Source organism: Colletes latitarsis, chromosome 2, assembly GCF_051014445.1.
Source record: "Colletes latitarsis isolate SP2378_abdomen chromosome 2, iyColLati1, whole genome shotgun sequence".
Classification (NCBI taxonomy): Eukaryota; Metazoa; Arthropoda; class Insecta; order Hymenoptera; family Colletidae; genus Colletes; species Colletes latitarsis.
Genome location: NC_135135.1, coordinates 7,469,787 through 7,487,675, shown reverse-complemented (window position 1 = coordinate 7,487,675; position 17,889 = coordinate 7,469,787). Strand labels below are relative to the sequence as shown.

Here is a 17,889-nt window from a genome sequence, read left to right as displayed (position 1 = left end):
TTTTTTAAAAGAATTTCGGAGAAGGTAGTAGTGCCTCGATTGTTGCAGGAGGATCGTGCGTGAATCGAGGTAACTGAACTGCGGATCTTTATGCAAATTCATTTGTAGAGGAGGTCTGAACCCCTAAATATATTGTAATTCGTATCTTAAAGTGTTTCTTATATTTTTGTGTATCAAGTGCATTCTGTAGTTTTTTGAAAATTAAAATTTCCCATAATTGTATAAATATCGTCTATTGATAAGGTGAGTTTCGGTGAACACAGTATCTATGTAAACAATGTCAGTGAATGTAGAATTAATTCATACCTATAACAAGTGAGAATAATTAAAAAATAAGGAATAAAATAGTTTCTTTAAATTCTATACTCTTTAACAATGACAAGTCTGATTCGTTACAAGTTCTTGATGACATATTTCACAATCATGAGGCTACTCACTCGTCATCGAGTCTTATCTATTAAAATCAATACATTTTTATATTCACGAGGTATATGTAAAACAAATCTATTCTTTCTCGTGGCCACTTCTTGTACGAACAAATTTAAATAAAATTAAATAGTACACGTTTGAAAAATTATTTGAAATTAAATCGTATGTCAAGGGGTTCATTTCAAATAATTTTTGAAACGTAAATTATTTAAGTTTGTTTAAATTTGTTCGCACAAGGAATGACTACGGAAAGGTATAGATTTGTTTTACGAATATCTAGTGAATGATGTGTTGACTTTAATATACAGGGTGTCTCCTAACATGACGAACTCGAATAACTCGTAAGGTATTCGTTATACGAAAAAATGTTTCAAACAAAAGTTGCATGATATCTAGAGGGACATACAGTGCACTACTCTGTTTTTTATTACCTTATTTTTTTATTGAGATATTAGGGTCACATTCAGTTTTTTAAATGAAATGTCTAATATCTTTTTTCGAATTCGGATAAATCATTAAATTTTGCATAAAAAAGTATTACACAAAGTGGGACTTCAAATGAATAATTACTGAGATATTTGTTAAACAAATTTTATTTCAAGCGGTGTTCAAAATACTGTCCATTACAGTCAAAAATTTGAATGAGAAATTCTAGAGGCCAAAGTAAGACGAAAATCAAGAATACTAATCTGTTGATTAAGGCTTCGTTAAAAAGTTATTAACGTTTAAAGTTCCATACCGACCGGAAAATTTTCGGCGAAAGAAAAACATTTCCAAACGATCTGGAAAAAATATTTTTGGCTGCGAGGGTCAATTACAATCATTTTTGGTGAATAGACATACCCCCGAAATCCTACGCAGTTTCGAGAAAAAAATTCATTACCGAAAATATAATCTGAGGCCTGAAATGGTTCCCCGAAATTTCATGCAAATCTTTAAAACATCATAACTCCTGAACGGATTAAACGATTTTAATGTTTAAAAAAGCAAACAACGCGTATTTTGGTGTAGAATATGTAGAAATTCCAAAAATATTCGAGAAGTTATTCCTTGACCTCGCAAAATAAGAAAAACCCCATAAAAATGTTTCAATTTTCAAACGTCCATAACTCCTACAATAGTGAATATATTTCAATGAAATTTTGGGGGGAACTAGAGTTTATGGATACCTACAAAAAAGTATTCGACAACTTTTTTGTAGAGCGTCAAGCAAAATTACTAAAAATAAAAAACTAATTTTTGAGAATAATCGACAGGGGGTAGGTGCCTAAACTTTTCGACGATAAAAAAAATTTCAAATCATTCTAAAAAAATTATTTTTAGTTACAGGGATCGATTACAATCATTTTTTGTGAATACACATACCCCCTAAATCCTTCGCACTTTCGAGAAAAAAATTCGTGTACGTAGACAAATTTTATTAATAATTTTTAACAATAATTTTGATGATAACTTTTTAACAAAGCTTCAATCAACAAATTGACATTCTTGATTTTCGTCTTATTTTGGCCTCTAGAATCTCTCATTAAAATTTTTGACTGTAATGGATAGCACTTCGACCACCACTTGAAATAAAATTTGTTTAACAAATATCTCAGTAATTATTCATTTGAAGTCCCACTTTGTGTAATACTTTTTTATGCAAAATTTGATGATTTATCCATATTCGAAAAAAACTATTAGTCATTCCATTTAAAAAACTGAAGGTGACCCTAATATTTCAATAAAAAAATAAGATAATAAAAAACAGCTTAGTGCACTGTATGTCCCCCTAGATACCATGCAACTTTTGTTTGAAACATTTTTTCGTACAACAAATATCTTACAAGTTACTTGAGATCGTCATGTTAGGAGATTTAACCTGTATACTTAATGACGAGCGAGTGAGACTTGTCATCAAGAATTTGTAACGAGTCAGACTCGTCATTGTACGATAAGGGGTTAATATTATTATCAAAATTCTTGCCACTTTTATCAGGATCGTGGACGCGACGACAAATCGGAGGGAACGAAGCAAAGCGTATATTTCGCGGCGTGGAATCGCGCCCTGTCGTCGGCGGGGCGGCTGTCGGACGGAAGAAGTCGCCAGTCAGCGGACGGTTTCCAGTAATTTATTAAAATCCTCGTCACCGACGTCATCCGACGAAACGTCCTCGCGACCAGGAAGCTTCCGCGCCACGGAGGGAAAAAAGAAAACCGCCCCGAGAAGGCCGGAGCGAGAGAAAAGGAACGAAAGAAGGCTTTTATGCGCAGACCAGCTGGCTCAGCACGACAAAAATTCTTTCAATTACAGAAAAGCGAATTCTCCTTAACTCCCCGGGCATCGATATTCATAGCGAAGCGTGTTACGTAAAAGTTACTGGCGGGATTCGGGCTGGGAAAAAAGCGAGCAAGAGGGAAAAATAGAGAGAGAAAGGACGCGGATCAGGCTGCAGCCCGGTTATAGGCACTCGAACAGAAGGGTGTGGAGGGTGGGGTGGCAACAGGAAGAGGGTGGAAAAGTATAACGGAACGAGGGGGATGGAGAAGAAGAATTGGGCAGCAAAGGGGGGGGCGGAGGTGGAGGAGAGGGTGTGGGGGTGGTGGATGCCGAGCAGGCTTGATTGGAAAGGACAGCCTATCCGCAATTTGCGAACCAAGGGAGGGGAATAGAAGGTGAGAATTCGCTTGTCTTTCATCGGGACTTTCTTTCCCTCCGCTTCCATCCCCCTTTTTTCTATTTTCCTCCGGCGTTCCTTCCCGCTAAGCATCCACCCCGCCCCGCGCCGCGCTTATACGCAACCCCTTTTTGCATTTCAAGAGACAGCGGAGCACGAGAGAGAGAGAGAAACGTCCCCGTCAATACCCGCAGCCTTATCCGGCAGATCCTTTGGATTCTTGCTCGTTGCGGAGGCGTTTGGATATTAACTGGAGGATAAACGGCCTCGAGATTCTAATGAAATATTGACACCGACGCGAGCGAAAGTTTGTTTAATCAGGGAATACCAGCGTCGCGCGTTCCTCGCGATTACGAATTCCCGGTCCTGAATCGAGAGAAATGAAAAGAGAGCGACGTTTTAATACGTTCTTGCCTCCGGGTCGATCTTAACCCTTTTGCGACGCGACGTCGAACTGGATTCGACACTACGTTCGGTTTCTGGCTGCTCACTGTGGCACTTAGGGCTGGACGAAAGTTTCTTTATTAATGCGTTGTATAGTATTTTTAAGTCAAAAACATTTTCCTTCTGTCATCGCTCTGATTAACCCTTAAGTGGACTCTCAACCTCTACTTAATGTTGATTTTTATTAAATTGGTAAATGTAAATCAATTTTCCTTTAACTTTCTAGGACACGCTGGGATTAAAAGTGTCACACCTTTTTGATGCACCCTAATGCATGGTGGAATATTTTTAGTCCTATCTCGAAATATTGCAATAGCTACATGTGCCTAGGTTTATATTTCGTCTTATTTACGTAAAGCAGTTGGTAATATCTTCAACAAATATTACAAATGTATTCACTTGTATTGGTAATATTCAACATGCCAATGTTCATCAATTGTTGCAAGCGGAAGGTTTATTGCGACAATCTTTTTTTATGTTTTTACATTATGCTTTTATGTTTTTACTTTATTAATGAAAATATACCAATTTTGTTTAATTTAAAACGCAATAAAATTTCTATGCAACATGGGTCTATTTTATTATCTGAAATCCTGTACTACAAAGAGTTAAAGCATTTAAAAAACAATGGACTAACGGAGGATTACATAAATTTTCAAATAACTACATTGACACACATATTAAACAATTATTACTTTAAATTAGCGGAGGGCCGCAGCGGCCCCAATAATCCACTTAAGGATTAAAAGTAGACATCTTTTCCAGCGTATCTGAATCTTGTGAAAGTTTCTGTTGTTTATTTATAATAAATAGGCACGATGACGAGTCTGAAAATTTTCATTTCAGTTTCAATAACTCAATCTCATCGGTCCTATCAATTTTTAATTCAATTTCCAAAGTCGTTTACACTTTACTTTTAATTTAGCGATCCATTGTCATAGAACGTAATGCATATTTTTGTATAAAAATAATAGTTTCCGAGTATTCGAAACAGTCAAGGATATTTTTCTCTTTATTTCGGCGGATGAAGTATTAATAAACAACATCAGTTTAAAATGACATTCGTGTACGCATAACAACTCTTCCACTCATTTTCGCGCTACAGTATTTGTTTATATTGCATCTTTAACAGATACGATGATCTCACGGTCCAAGATAGCACAGTGATCAGAGTCTGCAGTGTATATGCAAGGTTCGAAACAAATCATGGTGACTCATGACTGCAATTTTGAATTTACACGCTAAATCTGATAACAGTTCTTTCCTGTGTTTCACACTGGGTTCTAGAAACGTTTCTTTTTAATATTTTCATAGACAAACTCGCTAATATTTTTTTTTCAATATGAGAATTTTCCATTCTTTGCTCGTAGAAACAAATAATTATTTTAGAGACATTTTCTCTGGAGTTTTGCATGAAGAAGAACGAATTAAAAGAAATAATATTTTATTAGCAGACTAAATTGATACACAAAGACCTTGGTGCGTTAATACCTGTGGAATTATGCAGGATCAGATTCCTGGTATTAATGAGACTTTTAAATCGCCAGAAGTGTGCACGATTTATCCACGATTATCAGAAAATGTACTTATTACTGTGTACAACCACCCGGAAAGTACAGAAATATTTGGACTGGTGATTTGAGACTCTAAAAATGACCCATCAGTTTTCCAAACTTCACGAGTTTAGACTTCTATTCGTGGAAAAATTAAAATAAGAAATGTATACTGTAAAAGTTCGACATGCAATAAAGTCAAAACCACCGTCCTGAAACTTAAATTAGAACTTAAAGATGCATATTCTTTTTCTTCAAATTATACAGGGTGTTCGGCCACCCCTGGGAAAAATTTTAATGGGAGATTCTAGAGGTCAAAATAAAACGAAAATCAAGAATACTAATTTGTCAATGGAGATTTCGTTAAAAAGTTATTAACGTTTAAAGTTCCGCTCGTACTGAATTTTTTTCTAAAAAGTGGGTAGGATTTCGGGGATAGGTCTATTCACCAAAAATGATTATAATTGATCCCCATAACTGAAAATAATTTTTTTAGAACGATTTGAAAAATTTTTTTTTCGTCAAAAAATTTAGGCACCACCCCCCCGTCGATTTTTCTTAAAAATTTGTTTTTGATTTTTAGTAATTTCATTTGACGCCCTACAGAAAAGTTGTGTAATACTTTTTTGCAGGTACCCATGAGCTCTACTTCAGAAAAAAGTTTCATTGAAATATATTCACTATTGTAGAAGTATTGGCTGTTTGAAAATTGGACCATTTTTATGTGGTTTTTCTCATTTTACGGGGTCAAAGAACAACTTCTGCATTATTGTTGGAATTTCTACATATTCTACACCAAAATACGCCTTGTTTGCTTTTTTAAACATTAAAATCGTCCAAACCGTTCAGGAGTTATGGTGTTTTAAAGATTTGCATGAAATTTCGGGGAACCATTTCAGGCCAGAAATTATATTTTCGGTAATGAATTTTTTTCTCGAAACTGCGTAGGATTTCGGGGGTATGTATAATGACCAAAAATGATTGTAATCGACTCTTGCAACAGAAAATAATTTTTTTCAGAACGATTTGAAAAATTTTTTTTTGCCAAAAAATTTCAGCACTTATTCGAATTTTTTTCTCAAAAGTGGGTAGGATTTCAGGGATATGTCTATTCACGAAAAATGCTTATAATTGGCCGCTGCAACCAAAAATAACTTTTCCAGAACTATTTGAAATTTTTTAATTTAATTTGTTAATAACTTTTTAATGAAGCCTCAGTCAAGAAATTGATATTCTTGATTTTCGCCTTATTTTGGCCTCTAGAATCTCCCATTAAAATTTTTCCCAGTGGTAGCCGAACACGCTGTATATTATCCTTCGCAATTGACCTTCGATGACCTTGGATGTCCTTGAATTACAATTGTTATAACACTCATTGTACATGTATCGTTCCATTAGATATTTCTTCAAAACGTTGACAAATATTAAAAACTACTACACGATGTAAAAATAATTATCGAAAAATCCAATGTTTATCAAATAGTCTTTTAGTTGTTCTTTCGATAATTATCGATACACAGTTTAGTAGACGTAAAAAGACATTTAAATTCTACGTTTTAGTATCCTGTTTTGAAAATCTACATTCGTGTCAAGGGGTGATTTCATCCCCCGAAACCGAAACTTCGCAAGGACGAAAAATCTGTTCTGTTCGTGAATTTTTAAAAATTCTCGAACTTGCCAACAAAGAGGCAATTTACTCGAGACATCTGGGCAAAAAGAACTATCGTTAAACGTTTCCGAATATATTCTCCCATAATAAAATCGACGGTTTGTAGGCGATGCAAGGCTACGCGAAACCGTGGACGTCGAATTCTATTTTCTGTCCCCACGTTTCGAAGGATCCAAGGAGCGAAGACGTATTTCAAGTATCGACTATCCGGCTAATATTAAAACGCGTTCGTCGTAGTGGCCCTTCCGAGTTTAGCCGCGTTATATCAAAACGGATACAGGTCGGGACATTTTATTTTTCGCGGGTCAGACCAAAATCGCGATTCTGTTTTCCAACCACCAAATTAACCGTTGAATAATTAAATAGTATCTTATTTTCCCTAAACCGTCGAAGGACCCGGCGGTCCAATTTCTTTAACCGGCAAGAACGCCGCGAAACGAATTAATGTTTCATCGGGACCGTTCCATCGATTTGTTTACCAAATTTCTTGAACTCGCGATACGAGAACTCGCGTCTTAGTTATCCACTGACGTCATTCGAACGCTCGCGAGAGCAACCCTCGACTTCTGCTAGCCTCTTAAATTATAAACAACGTCAGCCAACCGCCGCGGGACTTCGATCGACTACGAAACCGCAGAAACTTAGGCGCGTGTTGGTCCTTCGCGACAGCCAGGATATCTCCTTTCGCGAAGTGCAAACCAGAATTCGAACTCGCTTGGCCGGTGTCTCCAAGTTTCGATCCTCCTGAAAGCTCGACATTAATTTCGCAGCGACTGTAATGGAACGCTCGGAAACATTCACGAGCCAGAATGCACAAATTTTTAATCCACCTTCGTTGATGCATCGGTGTTCGCGGGCACGCGAGGAATCGACGAAAATAAATTTTACACGATCAGCGAAGTCACGATCGAGCCATCTTGCGAAACGCCCGATCGAGAATTCCACGGTAATTGCAAATAATTGGCGCCGTGAAAACAATTGAAGGTGTTAACGGAGCCAACAAGTTGGAGCATCAGCACTCCTCTGAAGTTACAGAGCCCGGCAAGAACGGCCCCTCGATGGCACAATGGAGACAGGAAGTCGTGGTCGAGCTGCCGAGCGGTCAGCAGAACTTGATAGTTTCTCAAAACTCGATCTTCGAATCGCCTCGAATCTCACGCTTCCGAAGGTCCGGCGTGAATTACGCCCATTAACGACTTTGCTTTTCTCATCGAACCATTACGAGCCTCTTAACGCCAACAGAATTGGTCTAATTATTATTGGAAACAGGGCACAGCTTACAAAAAAATTAGTAATTCATTAAACTCAATAATAATTTTATGAATTCGTGGCACACTGATAGGGAAATTGTTTCAGTCGAGGAAAAAGAAAACGTTTAAATTATTTTAATTATTGTTCTTTCTCGAAATCACATTCTTCAAATTGGAGTCTAAGATAACTTAGAAGTAAATTTATCATATGTTTCTCAGAAGAACTGAGTTTGAAATTTGAATTTTAGTTTTCTTATAAAATTTCTTTTCTGGATAAAAAATTAATTTATTTGAGGGAGAAAGTTAATTTTTCTTTCAAACGCTACAAACTTTACTGTTTTCTATTATTTTATTTTAAAAATAGGTGTGATACTAGCCGTAAACCATCTAACTTTAAAAGAAGTTGTTGGTACACAGAATATAAATACGAGTTGTATCGACGAATAATTCACATGAAAAAATTATTTTCTGTAATTCAAATATATCTTCTCGTATCCCCCAAAAGAGTACAATCCAAATGAACAATATTTTTTTCGAAAATAATTCCTGAATATTAATCATTTTTAAAGTAGTTACACCAGGAATCCTTAAGAATGCTCCGTTTCAAACTGAAGCATTTAAGTCATCCGCGCTAAAAATACTAGAAAACAGGGGTCAACTATGAACTTAATACTACCATATTATCCTACGAATCTTACAGAAATCGTCAAATGTAATTTCCTTATTATTAAAAAAAACTATGTCAACTGTCCGAGTCATCTTAAAAAAATAACAAAAAATAACCATTAATGGTATACAACGTTCAGAAATTAATGCCAAATTTTGGTATATCAATTTTATAGGCAAAGAGTGCACCAAACGATTGGCTAATTATGCAATTATTTGATCGCGTCGTTTTCGAACAACTAACTGTGGAATTCACGATTGCCTCGCGATTGTTTCAACGTCGGCAACGTCGAACGAAACGGAAAAAAGCTCGAGAAACTAGACCAGTGTGTCGTTAAAATAATCCCAAAAATATCTCTCTGCGTACACTTATGTATACGTGTCAGCCTGACGATAAGCGAATCTCTGTTTACACGTAACCAACAGGCGAGCAGATGTACGTGTCGCACGTGTAATTCACGGGATCGTGTTGGTACACACGTATTTACCTGGTGCGTCACGTGAACTTGATATTCACCGTTACTATCTACGCGCACACAGCCATAAAGGCGCGCGCGTAAACGGCGCACGAATAAAAATATCCTAGCGAACCAATGCTTACGGCCCGCTCGCGGCGATTATTAAAATAATTTATTCCCGCCACTGGACGTTATCGATGAACAGTGAATTATCGCGGGGCTTTCCACGCGAAAGGGGTAACGAAATTAATATTGTACAGTACAATTTCAAAGGAAGCAATTTCGCCCGGGAAAGGGGGGGGGGGAGATAACTTGACGAGACGGAATAAATGTTTCTTACCGAGAAAATCTGCTTTGTCGGGAAAATGAAATTTCGAAACACGCTGACTGGGCCAGAAATTCATAGCGTTCGAATTAGTAAAAATACTGAAGATATAATTGGAAATACACGTATACACTGTGATAATGTGCTTGGGCCAAATATTCGCCATGTTTTATGTAGCCTTAACAACGTTATTTTCTTATAAAGTTTATAGAGTCCAACAGTTTTGTTACATTATTAATTTCAATAATTATTCTACGAAAGAGATTCTACGCCTTTGGATCGCCGCAAAATTGACTTTGATCAACTTTCAAGGTCAACATTTTTTAAGATTGCATTTTACTGATTGAATGGAACGTGTAAATGGATTCACGGGTCGTTGCTATTGGAAACAAAATCTATATATAATAAGAAGTATAATTCATTCAGACTTTGATTAGATTAAACAATGAAGACAACGTGAAACGTGAGTGTTTGAAGATTTTGCATTCAAACAACCAGCATAGTGGAAGAATATAATTGTTTCCAGAACGATGATGAAAGACGATACATCATTGCAATATTTTCTAGAGCACCCCAATGTCACTTTTCTATAATAGTGTCCCTAATAATTTACAAACTAAATGTACCTCCGTATGTTCCAGTACCCTTGAAAAGATACGTAATTCTAACCATTATCTCCAACAGAGTCGAAGTTCCATAATCTTTTAGTAAACTCCTGAATTTATGTTTCCTTATAACGCAAAGAATTAACACTCTATTGCATAGGTTCCCAAAGTATTTGGGATGCTTTATTCAATCTCATCCTTTTAAAATACGCGGGGTACGAAAAATAAAGATTTGGGAAGTCCTGTCTGTCATTGAGGACCCATGAAAAAGAATAAAGCCTTCATAGAAGGATCCCCTGTATTTGCTCAGCAATTTAAAACAAAATTATTTTGCACTTAAAAAGAAATATTAATATCCAAATGCACGACGCTGTATGGAAGCTCTAAAGATGTTAATTAATTCACGAATAACCAAGAAATAATTTCTCTGTCCAAAGATAATTTAATACTGTTGCGACAAAGGGTTAATAAGGGTAAGTTTCGTTTCGTACTGTCGATTTGTTCTCATTTAGCTGTTACTAAGCGACTGTTTTGAAACACTGTTTTCACGGCGCAACGTATCGGAATGGAAGTACAGTTCTCGGGGCTGTCTAACCGCGCGTGTCACGCATATATGCATTCCGAGGCTGGCTTCTATACCTGCGTCAACGGTGCTGCCATATCGTTCCCCCCTTCGGAAAAGGAAACCGTCGAAAAGGCCGCTTTAAGGGCCATAAAACATTTGTTTCCCTCGTCGAGCGCTCGCCGCTACCCGTAGCCGGGTATATTGCGTTCAGCCGCGAACGCGGGATTTTGAATTGAATTTGAAATCAGGGGGCTCGATTTTATGGTGGCTGGGTGTCAAACGCCTCGGAAGTATCGCGTTCGGGCCAGCCTTGCCACGGAGAAGGAGAAAAACTGTCGATTTAAGGTCGAAACACACCCCCCCTCACGGAACGTTTACGCGTTTTCTCGTCTTGTATCGCGACGGCCGGATGCAGGCCGACCGTTCGATTCCATTTTCGATTTTCTACAACGACCCAGAAACGGAGATCGTAACCGAGTGCCTCTTATCGTGAGAAGATTTCCTCTGTTCTCGGAAATCAATGACTCCCCCCCGGACGTCTTAACTCGCGTTAGACTTTATCGAACGCGAGCTGATATTTGCTTCTAAAATTAGCGTTATTCGCGAGACGACGATCGCAACAGGATATCTCAGCGATCGTCGAGGAAGGGATGATCTAACCGAAAATGTACGATCTTTTGAAATCTTGAAAATTTCGAATAACAAATATGGGACAAAGAAACGAATACAAATTTAATCGATTGGAAAAACTTCCATCGAGAAAAGGGGGGAATGTCATTTCACGATGCAACCCCACTTTGTATTTTTTCATTCAGGTCAAAATAAACCATCATTTCATTCTCGATTTTTACTTATAATTTTAAGTAATGTATATAGTACTCTAAACTCTGAGAAAGTTATTTCTATCACCATTTCTTTGCTCTAAAGCTCCGTGTCGTTCGAATCACTGAAATTATATGGACCATCGTTCAACTCTAATATTGGAATGTATAAAACTGAAAAGTACATTTCGACTATCACAAACTTCTAATTATAGTTAGACAATCGTAGTTTATACTGTTAACAACAAAATTAAGTCAGATTTATAATTTGTTTATAACGTACAGGAAAAGAAGTGCTATTGTTGTGATGGTTGATCGTTGTCTGATCGAATGCAAATTTTGTAGATTAACTCCTTACCTGATCGTTGTCTTGTTGATCTTGTCCGTACGAGGGGGTGTCACCATTAGGGGTGGTGGCGGCGGAGGGTCGTTGCGACGTTGACAAGTTGATCGCGCCGTCTCCGTCTGTGTCATGATCCATTATGCCATCGTCCTGAAATCACGATCATCGTTACGTCAATCCGCGGATTCTGGTGCAGTGAACTTCGTACGTTAAACCGAACGAAATTCCTCGACGTTGCCTCGATCGCACCGGTGTCCCGTCGTCGAATATTTCACGATCGCGAATAACGAAAGTTCTATGAAGCTCCAGAATCGAGCATTGTTATCCGATATTACTCTCGCCGGACGAACAATTTTAGATCGCGTCTGACGCGATTCCATTGCATTCGCAACAATGTTGCGCTCCAACACGCCGCTAATAATAAACAGTATGTCGACTTATGCGGTTAATTCGTCGCAAAATTTTCCGCCGTAGTCCATACCGTGCGAATCGAATCGCTTTTTATTCGTATAATACGATGTATTGCATGGAGAAACAAAGACTAGCCTCAGATTGACTACACGTGGGAGACATACGTACAATTTTCCTTTTCAAATAACTGGTAATTTTCTTAAAATTTTGCAAAAAATATTTTGAGTAAATTACAATATCGAAACAAATTAATGCATGTGGGCACTATAAAGGAAAGAATATAGCAAAGGCGCGGATTCGTTCCAAAGATTTCCACGTGATTCGAATACCACGCAAATTGAATCGTTTTTTCGTATAATACGATGTATTGTACGAGGAAACAAAGATTAGTCTCAGGTCGATTCCGCGTAGATTATACATACAATCTTCCTTTCTCTCTACAATGCATTTAGTATATAATGATTTTAGAAGTTTCGTGAAGTTGAGCAGAGATCCGTATCTTATGAATGGAGAAATTAAAAGAAACTTGAATAAGATTAGAGTTTGTAAATAATTTTATATTATTGAGTTATACAATATATTTACTATTATATGATAAAACACATAAAATATCATTAGTATATGAACCCTATAATTGCTGGGACAAAGCTCCTATTTAGATAAAAATTTCAAATAATAAAAAATAAACAACTTTCGATTCGTTATTTCTTCCACAAAAATTACTATTTTCATCATCTATTACTCCAATAAAATTTTAGTCACCTTTGCACCCAAGTAGAATTAAGGTTAACATCTAAATATACACGAGTTATAACAAAATATATTTTAGAGTATAAACTAAAAATAATATATGACTAGTAGGAACACAATACAACGATTTATTAACGTCATTTACTCGATTAAACACAGCTGTGCTAACTCAAATTTTACTCGTTTCGTATAAAAGTGTAAAAAATTTTCGTGTTATTCAACTCGTAACAATAAATCGAGGACTCCACAGACCCCCTCCCCCCACCCCTCTTCAGCAATCGTACAATTCGTAAATTCCACGTTCGCCTCGTAACCGCGAAATACGTTTCTTTTTTAAGTTTCTCGGGCCGTTGGTTGCCCGTGGATGCTTACTTCGAAAAAAATCCTCGTTCTTCGATGTGGCCAACCGACAGTTGGCCCGGTATTCATGAGAGCGTAGTCAAATATCCAGCCGCGTAAGCGGGTCAAATCATTTCACACACCCGGGCGCAACACTTTCCGTTCCGAGAAAAAGGCGGGCGTGTAAACAGAACGTAAATACGGACACTTGGTTACGACATCACCACTCGCGACGAGACGCGCGTCTCGATCGTAGAAACACCATACCGGAAGCACCGCTGTTCGTCACGATTTTCGCGAACCGATCATGCCCAAAGCGATCGCTTTCTCTTCGAAAAAGAATCTCGGTGCGAGTCGCGTCCGTTGTTCCGTTCGCGACGCGCGCACGCACGTATACACACGGGGCGAGGAAACACACTGTCGCTTGGAGGTTAGAACGCACGTGGACGCGCAGAGCCGTCAAAACGCGGCGCGGAACGCGGCCGATAAAGAAAGAGAAGCCGGCTGACGGCTCGAGGGACGCAGTGCACAATGCGGAGGAACGGTGACGGCCGTAAAGAAGACGAAAAGCAACGTTCGCGCGGCGACCGAGTAGCGAGGACTAAACACTAAAAGCGGCACAGGCATACCAAGCCGCCCAACCGGCGAGGCTGTTGCTTATTGTGTAAATATAAACAAATATAGTTGAAACCAACCAACAGGCCTGCTTTCAGCCGCTCTCTCACCCCTCTCCCCATCCCGCCTAGCTACGTCTTCTACTCTTGTGTGCCCTACCTTCTCTCTGTCGGCATCTCCCCCTCCCCACTTATCGCGGCCTGCCCTCCCCTGCCCCGTGTCTGAAGACTTTTCCCCTCTCGCTTCACCGTAACACCCACCCTTCGTCACGTCCCTGACCCCACCGCCGCCAGGCAAACCAGTACATCATATACGAGGCACGTTGTACCGTGGCTGGCTTGGCTCGCTCGCTCGGCCCTGTCTTGCCTTCTCTCTTGTCTTCCCATATGCTTGTCTGTGCTCGAACATTACACATCGTCGCACGGTTGTTTGGCGAGCGGCTGCGCGCTATGCCTAACTCCGTGACACGCCGATCGGCCGCTTCGTTAACGTTACGCGCGCAGCTGAGTCCATGCGACGGGGACTCTGTTTTAGTTCTTTTTTTCTCTCTCTCTCTCTCGTTCTTTCTTTTTCTCGCGCCGGGGAGGGGCTAGAAAAGCTTAGGGTAGGTGGGTTTTTAGAGGTAAGTGTTTCCAACGGTCTCGTGAGCTTCGACTCTTGGGAACTGGAACGGACATTCTTTTTTCGGAGCAGTGATTCTTAAACGCGTCAACCGTTCTCTCTGATTAGGCATATCCATGATATTTTCAATTTCTGATTGACAAATAAAATTACTCGATAGTGGCGTACGCATTTATACTAGTGAGGTTTATTTATTCTTCACTCTTTGGAACATCCACCGTGGAACCAAATACTCGAGTTGAGGCGTTGAAGGAAATAAGTTTACAGAAGATTAGTGGATTCTAACGAAGTTACAAAAATAAGTGATTTGAAATCGAAGTTTTAGTTTATAAGAAAGTTTGAGATTCTGATCTGGTAGTGAATTTTTATTTTTAGTCGAGTATATGATCAATATGGTTATTGTAAAGCAAATTTTTAATTCGAATATTTTTTACTATGTACAGTTATTTATATTAATTTTTATTTAAATTTTAAATGTTTCCCTTGGTATAACATACTCTTAGAATTTTCTCTAATCTGTACAGTAAGCCAGAAGAGATTAGGAACCTTCTAATATGTGCCGTGAGTTTAAAGAGGCTAAGAACCACTGGTTTGGAGGAATGCGTTTAGATTAGTTGAGGTTTTTTAGACGCAGACGGAATTCAGATGTTTCTTCGTGTAATAAAATTTGATTATTCAACGGTTGTTGAGACTAAGATACTCAATTATGATATTTTTCAAAGTGTTTACACGTATACTTAAACAAATTATATAAAATTTATCTCAATTCGATATAACATTCACAAAGAAAAGAAAGTATTGCAATTAAAAAAAGGTAAACAAAATTCTTGTTTAATATTCTGCTTTCAGTACACCTTTTTAGGTAATAAATTCATGGATAGATGTTTTTACCAGATGTCCCATTTACGTAATTAAATGCAACTCCCTGCGATTATTAATACGTTTAAATGAAACTTTTATCAGAGATTCACCGAACGATAATTTACTTTTACAAATGATATACATTTCAGTTTTAATTCTTTTCTAAAGGGGGGGCAGGGCGAATTTTTGAAAATTGTACAGACTGCTCGTTGGACTCGAATGGTTCGATCAACAATGCGGCTACTAAATTATGAATATTCCGTCCGTTAGATGACTGGGGTACGTATAAATGCGAGGAGGTTCGCGCGCTCCTCTCGCTTCGTAAATACGTGTGTACACGTGTTGTCTGACGCAACCTGAACCACCGGCTCAAGTTTGTATAGGCGAACCGGAAATGGGGGACGAAATATTCCTCGAAACGGCGTGTCCTTAAATATTCCTTTCACTCGTGTTTCGAACACACGACAATTGTATTTCACATAACCGCGCTTTAAAAATTTTCCGCCGATACAGGAAAAATTACTTACGTTCGCAGCACAATTCTTTTTCTAAATGTTAGGTTGCAAAACCGTTTAGCCTCGCTGCTTCACCTTGCTCTCTCTCTGCTCGCGTACTTGAATTCGTACAGTTTTTATGCCGAATAGAGTCGTTAACCTTTTAACTGCTGCGCGCGTGCATAGTCGAACAAGAGCGGAATTGTTATTCAGGATGCTCGAGTTAAAGAAAACTTCGAACGTTCCAATTTCTTGACTTTTGTGGACCCTCCCCAAAGAATAAAACGTTTTACGTTTATTTGTAAATCGAATTATCGGGAAATAAATTATAAAATTCGGTGCGGAGGTTTTTTAGGGGCAAGAAAAGATCGAGTCTAAATAAAAGGGAACGAATGAAAAACTTTGAAAACTCGCAACTGTCCGTTGACGGTGTCGTGCGTGGAACGAACGGGGGATGAAGAGAAATTCCACGAGCGACTTTATTAGGCTTACGATACTAGTCCTATCAGAACTATTCGAAGCAAATCCTCGGCTTTAGCCGTTCCCATTGTCGAGCAGCTAGGTGTATCCCGTAACCCACGGTGATTCGGCGAGGGGAACCCCGTCCCATCGCCGGTCCTATGACAACAAAACTGAGGGCAAAAATAGGTGCAGCCGGCCAGCCTGGCTTGTGTACGTGGCGTATACTAAATATGTATTTATTAAGTAAACAACCGTCGCTCTGGGGTTCTGGGGTACGTACATACGTCTCGTTTCCTATTTCATTGTGAGTAATGCGCTCTCGTGAATTCGATGGTGTTTGGTTACGTCACTGTGCATAAACGTAGACGCGCCGTACGGGGCTGGAAATTGCCGCCAAAAACCTTTGATGTCCCGAACTACGACTACCGTAGTTTCTTTTCATCGAATGACTCACAATGCAAACGTGGCCTACGCAATTACCAATTTTACTTCTTCATGAATTCTTTATTTATAAAGCTTTATTAAAAGGTTATGGAACATATCTTTTTCATTATTAACAGAACTCTCGAAAAGAATCATATAGCATTACACATGTTTGTACAGAAGAATTGTAATTTCTTTTTATAATAGTTAACCCTTTGTACTCGTATGTCGCCATATAGTCGCCATCATACATTTTATTATTCTGCATATATTTACATTAGTATTTCATTCTAGGGACCCTTTTTACAATGTTTTCCTTTAGTTTCTGCTTAAATGTGTGTGTATATATCAAATGAAATGATTTTTCAAGAGGGGATGAGATATAGTTAAATTTGTGTATTTTTCTAATTTTTCCTACTAAACCGACAAGTTAAATTGTAATACGTTCCCATAAAAATGTTTTCATTTTAATCGAATATAAAACAAAAATTCTGAGTTGATCGGTAGCCTTCTCAAATATAAATACGAGAGCAAAGGATTGATATTAATAATAATTCATTCTAGGAATCCATGACGTATGATATAATAGTTTTTAAAAATTTGTAAATACTTCTAGTGACCCACACAAAATAAAAGCAAGCTTCGCTAGTGTCAGAATCCACAAGTTTCGAGCCTCTTTGTTGCATATATTTTATTCTCTAATTTGTTCAAGAGTTTCCAAAATTAGATTGCATCATTCGTCTAAAATATGTAAAGTAGAGATCCTGCGGTACTTCGACGACGAGTTGGCCTTTGAACAATCAACGGGGCACGGGGTTAATCCTTCCGTCGCGAAGAGGGTAAAAATTAAAACCGAAGAACGCGTTTCTAAAGCGGACGCAACACGAATTAAGAACGAAGCCGGACGGTCGTTCGCGCTGGGACACGTCGCCGTACGCGTGGGTGTGCGATCGAGCAAACCGACCGTAAAGAAGGATAATCGCCGGGAGTCGAAGTAAGAAGAGATAACGAGATCGTATATCCCCATCAAAAAGGAGAGAAGGACAAGGTAACACGAGCGGGGTTTGCGTGTGTGGCGGTCCTGGCCACCCCTTGCGCACGTACACGCGTCCACGGGCTCCCCTTCTA

At 38.5% G+C, this 17,889-nt stretch overlaps 1 protein-coding gene across 17 annotated transcripts in view; it reads right to left on the bottom strand.

Moving 5' to 3' along the window:
• Foxp (forkhead box transcription factor P) overlaps positions 1-17,889 on the bottom strand; it is a 408,547-nt gene that overhangs the window by 159,699 nt on the left and 230,959 nt on the right. For all 17 annotated transcript variants that reach the window (XR_013080796.1, XM_076779178.1, XM_076779089.1 and 14 more), the window contains one exon: positions 11,801-11,935. Coding sequence is in view for 16 of the 17 variants with exons in the window: in XM_076779089.1 (XP_076635204.1) it covers positions 11,801-11,935 (135 nt within the window). In the remaining variant the exon portion in view is untranslated. The remainder of the gene's footprint in view (positions 1-11,800; positions 11,936-17,889) is intronic.